The sequence below is a fragment of the Lithobates pipiens genome, unplaced genomic scaffold (assembly GCF_037356315.1).
Source record: "Lithobates pipiens isolate NorthernLeopardFrog02 unplaced genomic scaffold, aLitPip1_a1.2 Scaffold_19, whole genome shotgun sequence".
NCBI lineage: Eukaryota > Metazoa > Chordata > Amphibia > Anura > Ranidae > Lithobates > Lithobates pipiens.
In genome coordinates this window covers 173,075,734-173,084,352 of record NW_027507764.1, presented here as the reverse complement: position 1 = coordinate 173,084,352, position 8,619 = coordinate 173,075,734, and the positions used below count along the sequence as shown (strand labels likewise).

Genomic DNA, 8,619 nt, shown 5'->3' with positions numbered 1-8,619 from the left:
CACATCCTAGGAGCCAGGTAGCCAATGCTTCTTAAAAATTACAGCTGGCGCAAAACTTTTGAGGTTTTCTCTAGTTGTCAACAAGAAAAGAATCATGCTGGCTCCTAGATTGGAAAGACTGAATTCCATACTTATTTTTCCACCCCTGTACTAATGTAATGCTGTCATTTTTGCACAGTTCCCCAATACTTAAAATGTATTTCAAGGTTAAAAAAAAAAGGTGAAAATCTTTTCTTTCACATTTAATTTAGTACAGTATTTGCTGGCCATTCTTTGAAACTTTTTTTTTTATTTTAATTCCAATTTAAAGTGCAACTCCACTTTTGTTGAGAAAAAAAACAAACAACATTGAGTGATCTATGTACATTGCAAGGATTATAACAACCTTTATTGCAGATTCCTACCTTTTGTTATTCTGAAGAAATCCATGTATGGATTGTCTGTGCCTCTGTGCTCATTGGGTCTAATGGGAGTGGTTTCATAATTATCAGTCAGCTATGGCACCTGCAGAGCTCTAATGAGGAAAGCTGCTGTGCCTGCATCCCTTTAGACGTGTTCCTATTGGAAATATCTCACCAGAAATGACATTTTTGTTGCAGGGGATGCCTGAAATCTGACTTGTATCTTAGGCAGACTTCTGGGAAAATTGATGAGCCAATCACACAAGCAGGAAATTATGTTTCTGGGGAGTGGTCAGTGCATATTCTGTGTACAGAACAACTCCGTGTAGCCATATTGCAATGCAGTTATAGAAAATTACAGCAGCTGCAGATTAAAAAGGAAAGGCAATTTTTAATAACATTCAATTACAATATGACTTGTATCAGAAGTGTACAGGCTATATTTTTTCTTTATTTGATTTTTTTTTCCTACAAAAGTGGAGTTACCCTTTAAGTGAATGAAGTACACAATCTAGTTGCCCTAAATTCTTACAGACGTAACAGCTTACACTCAGCAATAGCACAAATATTAAAGTTTTAAAAAGACTTGAAGCTCAATGCTATTTTTTTGAAAAATTTCACAATGTAAGGCAGAACCTTACATTTTTATTTATTGCCCCCATTTGCATAACTTTAACATGTACCAGTACAAAACACATAGAACCACAATAATTAGTCCTTTCTCCTAGGAGCTTGAAGTCCGTGCACAATCATACAAGCATACACATTAAATGGCCAACCAGATGAGAATCCAATCATCCTGTCAGTGAATGTTTGGACTATTTCAGGACACCAAGACAAATCTAGATGGATCATACAATACTCGTTAAAGGCGTTCAAGTTCTGCTTGTACATGCTGATGCATAATGATTTCAGTTAAATTTTACATCAACATTATAAAAAACCCTTATGTTTTAAAACTATGTTTTATATACTTGAAGGCATAGTGGGCACTCAAAGAATGAAGCTGATGAAACTATAGCATTTTTGCACCTTCATTTTGGCAAGTTCTTCTATGGAAATTCTTTGGGTGTCTACAATACCCTTTATATTTTTTTGTGGAGCGCCACATTTTCTTTGGATGGAATGCTGATACTATTATTCTATACTTCCCTGTACATGTTGGCTGGGGGCTAAGCTGATCAGAAGTCTGCATGGGGCTGGAGATTGTGAGTCTACAACTTTGTTGGCCAGTGCGCTGATTAAAAGCCTGCATGGAGCAAATGTGCAGGAGGTCTACAAGGAGCAGCGAACCGCTGTGCATTCTGCATCTCCTGTATTCACTGCTTTCTACCAACTCACACTGCTTCCCTGCAGGCACACTTTTCGACACACCTAGTACAACACATTTTTACAGCAACCCTAGCTCGCAGGCTATCTCAAACTTTCTGCCACTGCACTGGTGTGCACTGCCGTACTTGCCATCACTATAAAATGCTCAGTTCTGCTCCAAAAAGTGTTGGGTAAGGCTGTTTGCAGGCTTTATTCATAGGAGGGCAGGATCTAGCAGTAAAACTGATTTGACACTGGTAGAGTAGGTGTGACTCCTGCAGTCGTCACCACTAACAAGCATTTTTGTATTTTTCCTATTCATTGAACAGACACACTTTTGCTAATCCTTGTTTAAATAAGGTTCTTAAAACTCTGTACAGAACCATCACTACTCTAATAAACTAGTGTGTAAATTGGAGTTTGAGCTATTGTGCTATGTAAACAAATATATTGTTAAGACTAGGCTGGAAAACATAAATAAGCTTTCAATGCAAAATATTCATATGCAATACATTATATTCACCGAGCAAAAATGTATATATATATATATATATAGCTATAGATAGAGATAGAGATATATAACTATACATCTATAGATATATAGTCCTGACCATACAAATGAAATACAGTATATTTATACAAAAAAAAAAATTGTATTCCCTTTGTGCATGTTATCATTGCATCATAGGGAACTGAGGGAAAAAAAGAGTGTGTTGTGCTCAAGGCAGCCATTAGATATTTTTGGGCCTGTCACACGAGGGGTGCACATGCACATAGTAGCCAGAGGTGGCAGTCAAGAGCTTGATGTCTAAAATCAATGACACGAGAACTGCAGAAACTGTGAGATTGTTTCTAACTGCCAAGCACTGATCCCCTTCACCCGTCCTGCCTTCTTCTGGCCTGGGCGGGCCCCTTACAGTTGTAACGGCTGTACCCTCCTGATAGCATCCCTGGTTGTGCTTAGTGTTTCACTATGGCAGCAGGCAAACATTTGTTGAATGATTTGACACTGTTAAAACCGTCTACCACAAGGAAGCAAAGTAAGTGATATCAAATTATTAAGAAATGTGGAGTTTCCTTTTGTACTCCATTAAGGTATGGCCAATGATATGTTTGTAGACAGATTTTATTTGTCCAAACCAAGATTCATCCTGAACTGGGCTGTCTTATATTTGTTTTGTTTGCCAGTGTCCCAACCCTCATGTAGGCAACAGAATTCCCAACATTCCTGCGTCCCTCATTGGACTATTATTAATTCAGTACATCCATATGTATGGAGTCAGAAAAAAGGACCAAAGTATAAAATTGATTTTGAGCTAAATTCTTTGGGAGTACCTGAGCTCTTGGATGACCCTTAAGGGGAATGTTATATAAATGTGGTTCCCAAACTGTTTGGCTACCACATTTGTATAACAGTTGTCACAAACAGGGGTCAGGCTTGGAGGCAGGCCAGTGGCTATAGCAGTAGAAAGGCTTACACCGAAACCAGCATGATAAACACATAAGCATATTCCCATGGCAGGTGACACAAGCTCACCTGTGTCACAGGGTTTAAGCACTAACTGGAGTTCACCAGAGCTCCTGATAGCGGAGATGGGTATCGCTGCCTGCTAGTGACGGGTCATGGTCCTCAGTATCGCCCCACCAGGAGGTGAGCAAGCCGAGGTGTGGTAGCAAATGTAGCAGGTAGGGATCAAGCAGAAGCATAGTCAGTAAACAAGACAAAGGTTGGTAATAAGTGCTTTCAGGTTGGGATCAAGAGGAAACGTAGTTGAGGATAAGCCAAAGGTCTGCAACAAATGGTTGCAGGTTGGGATCAAGCAGAAGCATAGTCGAGGAACAAGCCAAAGGTTCGTAACAATGGTAATGAAGATGTAGAGGGCAGCAGGTGCGTAAGGAGAAAGAAATTGGCTGGAGAAGAGTACAGTAATCTGGCAATAGGAAGTGCAGAGGCATGGCTTATATAGGAAATTCATGGCAGTAGCAAAGATTGCAATGTTCACCAAAATCAAGATAGAAAGTATGTTTGCCCAAGGAATCAGACAATGCACTTTCCAGCATTTTTGGTGGCTCAGCAAGAAGAGCCTCTTCTTACATACAGCTGTTAAAGGGTCTGTTAACCCAGGGGTTGACAAATTTGCTTGGAATCTAGGAGCCAGCTAAAAAAGTTAGGAGCCAGGTCCGTGATGGCGATCTGGACCTGTCCCTGGCCTGACATGGAGACGACGAGTGAGGGGAAGATAGCCCCCAGCCCCTCACCTGTCTCCAAGTCATTGCCCATAGCTCTTAGAGGGACATTTTATTTTTTTTATTTTTTTCAAATGACAAATTTTTTTTAAATTGCATTTTAGTGTAAATATGAGATGTGAGGTCTCTCTGATCCCAGATCTCATATATAAGAGGACCTGTCATGCTTTTTTCTATTACAAGGGATTTTTACATTCCTTGTAATAGGAATAAAAGTGACACACTTTTTTTTTTTTTTTTTAAAAGAACATTGAAAAAAATAAAAATAAAAGTTAAAATAAGGAAAAAAAATGTATTTTAAACCTGCCCTGTCCCGCCAAGCTTGCGTGCAGAAGCGAACGCATATATGAAAGCGGTGTTCAAACCACACATGTGAGGTATCGCTGCGATCGGTGGAGTGAGAGCAATAATTCTAGCCCCAGACCTCCTCTGTAACTTAAAACGTGCAACCTGTAGAATTTTTTAAACGTCGCCTATGGAGATTTTTAAGGGTAAAAGTTTGTCGCCATTCCATGAGCGGGCGCAATTTTGAAGTATGTCATGTTGGGTATCGATTTACTCGACGTAACATTATCTTTCACAATATAAAAAAAAATTGGGCTAACTTTACTGTTGTCTTATTTTTTTTGTTATTAAATACATTTTCCCCAAAAAAGTGCGCTTGTAAGTCCGCTGTGCAAATACAGTGTGACAGACAGTATTGCAACGACCACCATTTTATTCTCTAGGGTGTTAGAATAAAATATATATATAATGTTTAGGGGGTTCTGAGTAAAGGGAAGGAGATGGAACTTCCCCTGCCTGCCAGCCTATTAGCATTGCTGGTTGTAATTCCAACGGCCACCACAAGAGGGCGCCAGATTCCAGAAGGAACCATAGGATCGTAGAAGGCCTCAAAGCCGGGGGCTCAATTACCGGCCGGCACGGCCCGACGCGATCACGCCGGGGGGGTCCGCGGTGACAGGATACCCCAGCTGTGATGCCCCAGGCGCCAGGCCGCTATTTCTAGGCGCAAATTCGACCTGGCGCCTGGGTTTTGTCGAGCCCTGTGTTAACCCATCCATATAAAACTATGCTAGCCCCTCTATTAGAGGCTGGCATAGCACACTATGGCCATAGTTTTAAAAAACGAGCAGTGTAAATACCTAATTTGAGCTGTTTTCAGGCCGGTCACATCACTCCCGGACGCTTTACAGCTCTGATGGATGTCTTCTGTGGGAGAGGCCGTGATCTCGCTGATGTCAGATGGGGAGATCATGTGGCCACTTGTCTCCTCCGCAGAAACCATGCATTGTAGCTATAAAGTGACCACGAATCATGTGACCAGCCTGAAGACAGTTCAAATTAGGTATCGTTTTTAAAAACTAGGGACACAGTGCGCTATGCCAGCTTCTAATAGAGAGGCTGGCAGGGAAAAAAAATTTAATTTTACTTTACAAGAATAGCAGCAGGGGGCAGGGCCAGCCGGAGACAGACACAGAGGGGAGCGACAGGCAGGAAGGGAGGCACTTTGACCACAGTGATCAGGGCAGATTACAAAGCGCTGTGCTGTGTAATCTGTTTTAAGGGACCAGAATCTGCATGTTTTTTTTGGGTTAACAAACACTTTAAGATAAGGCATCAATCCCTTTACAGCAATGAATGCAATTTAATGGAACTTTTGAAATGAAAAAAAAAATAAAAAATAAAAAAAAAAAAAATAAAGATGATTTACCAAATTGCTAGTGAACGAGAATTTGGAGAATCCCCTTCATTTATGAGCGTCTTAAAAAGCTGAGCTACATATCAAGCCAAGCAGCATTTAGGTTAAATATTTGGATATCATAAGGATGGTAAAATATTTAATTGCGTGCACAAGGTTGAGACAAGGCTTATATTCTGAACACACCATGGCCTGTGTTTGTGTCAGAATTGCCCCCCCCCCAGTCTACAGAAATGCAAAAGCAGCTCAAAAATGGCTGATGTCGCTTAGAAGCACCTGTCAATGTACTTTAAATGATCTCAAAAGCATATCAGACCGGTCTCAAACACAAGTGATATGCATCTGAAACCAAGCTGCGTTTTTTTTATAGACACAAACAAATCCAAAGCCAAGTAGCAAACAATTTTTATATACAACCCTCTCCCATGTTTTAATTTGCATAAAGTAAACAAAGCTATGCTCCAATTTAGAAAGCATTACTAGTATCAGCTATGAGTGGTTATTATTTTAATACAATTCATGTTTGAATAGAGTCTTTGGGGTTGATTTACTAAAACAGGAGAGTTCAAAATCTGGTGCAACTGTGCATGGTAACCAATCGGCTTCTGACTTCAGCTTGTTCAATTAAGCTTTGACAAAAAAAAAAGCGCCTGGAAGCTGATTGGTTTCTGTGCAGAGCTGCACCAGACTTTGCACTCTTCAGGTTTTAGTATTTTCCCCCCCTTTGTGTTACTGTTTTATGGAAAGCACAAAGTATGCATACCTAGGAACAAATACCCAATAAAACAGGTTTTTGTGCCCATTCACAATAGAATGTGGTACAGGAAACCCACGTTCCACATCCGTTTCCTTCATCACACTCCAATGGCACTTCTGCAGGTGTCAGTGCAAAGTTAATGACACCCCAAACTCAAGTCACAAATGTAGTGCGTTTTCCAGCACTGGATCACATAGTACAAAAGTACCATGCGAACCGCTTGTAGTGCATTTCCAAAGAATGACAGGTGCCATCGGCCAGTTCAATAGAAACTGGCCGACACTCTGCCCATGTGTATTGCAGATGGTCGGCCCGCGGCTTCTGTTGAAGGGTCATGACTTGAAAACTGTCTGCAGACCAGCTCTCGCTCAGCGCCAATGGCTGAGAGCGCTGACCGGAATGTTCTGGCAGGGGCCGCCCCCCTGTCAGAACACAATAACACAAGCAGGGGAAATCACTGTATTAACATTGGATAGTTAGTATAGCGCAGGGATATGCAATTAGCGGACCTCCAGCTGTTGCAGAACTACAAGTCCCATGAGGCATAGCAAGAATCTGACAGACACAAGCATGACACCCAGAGGCAGAGGCGTGATGGGACTTGTAGTTTTGAAACAGCTGGAGGTCCGCTAATTGCATATCCCTGGTATAGCGGCTCCGACCTGAGCTGTCAGGTTCAACCTGCTGGGTTGAACAAAAAAAAAAAACTAGCAGTGTGTACAAGGCTTAAGATGCCTTTCACACAGGGCAGATTCCATTGTGATCAGCATGGAATCTGTGGACTGATTCCCTTGATGTTCAGAGCAGAGCGGGGTAGAACCTGGTCTGCTCTATAGGTGGCCGAGAGTGAACAGACCCTGCTGTCCGTTTACACCCAGCTACCTCCGATCCGCCTAAATGGAAAAGGTTGGAGTCCTCTCCTGTTTTTTTAGCAGGTGTGATCGGACCCGGAGGTAGGCGGGAGTAAACAGACACAAGTCCGTTTACAGCCGCCTGTCCATAGGGATGCATGAACCTTCCAATCAGGTCTGTCTGATAAAACTGACAAGTGGACCTGTTTGGAACACCCGTCTGAAAGGGGCCTAAAGTGGGTATAGTGCATTTACAATTAAATATCTCTGTAAGAATAAATCTGCTGAAGATCTACCTAAACCTGAATGATACACAGTATAAAATATTTAGGACAAGTAAACAATCACCTTATATAAAACAAAGTACCTGCATTGCACTTCTACAATCCAGCTTTAACTGGATTAAAGTTCCCCAGATTCTCCGCCGTTTAATCAGAGTCCAATACACTTTCTATATACAATCCAAATTATAACCAAAGGAAAGTACAGCAGACATCTCTTACAGTCACCATGCATATAATCATTTACGTTACAGAGACAGAAGAGATTACATGTAGAGGCGATACAGTAAATCGCTTCATCCAGCAAAGCCAGTGGCGCTTTGGTGTAGGCAGCAGTGGACAGGTATTGCATTGCACAGTTAAATCGTTTTTTATCTTCTTGCTTCTCTAGTTTTCGTCAATAAACAGGTTGTCTTTCTCCGGGCTGCTTTCATTGAGTGATTCGTAAGACAGCTTTACTTGCTAGAAAAAGAATGAAACAGTAGTCATTTTAGTGAAATCGCTAGATTATGTTGGTACAATTAAAACAGATTTTTGAAATGTAATGCATATTCTACCATAAAAATAGATGAGTGGTAAAGGGACAATAGTACCAATATGCACACTCTGTAAATTTGAATGCCCTTGCCCACACTAGTTTTTGTAGCGTAGCCACATATTTTTGAGGAAGGAAGACGTTGTTCTTCAATGTCTACCTTGCCCCGACCTTCATCTGCAATCCTCCACATTTGTCAGAAGACCCCATATAAAACAGACATATCTACTGTATCCTTAGCTGAAAGATAGTGACAGATTGCCAAGAATGAAGACAGGACTGAAGATGTAAATGGCGTCAGGTGTGGGTGTCCCATGCAACATTAAACTCCAATATATTTGCAGTATGTATTTACATCTCTGGAGAGGTCCTACAATACATTCCCTGAGTCAGAGCTCTATAATCAGCATGGAATATGAGCTTTGCTGATTGCAGAGCTAAATGTCTGACTCAGAAGAAGGTGTGTGGGGCCTGTGCAGAGAGATCACTGCTTCCCTACAGACAGCAAGGGTTTCACTCTGCAGCTGCTGGCAG

At 41.4% G+C, this 8,619-nt stretch overlaps 1 protein-coding gene across 1 annotated transcript in view; it reads right to left on the bottom strand.

Moving 5' to 3' along the window:
- Nucleotides 1–774: 774 nt before the first annotated feature.
- The window catches only part of ANO10 (anoctamin 10), a 134,064-nt gene continuing 126,219 nt past the window's right edge, over nucleotides 775–8,619 (bottom strand). Inside the window, exon 13 of the mRNA XM_077491475.1 lies at nucleotides 775–8,012. Coding sequence (XP_077347601.1) covers nucleotides 7,938–8,012 — 75 coding nt within the window. The 3' untranslated portion in view covers nucleotides 775–7,937. The remainder of the gene's footprint in view (nucleotides 8,013–8,619) is intronic.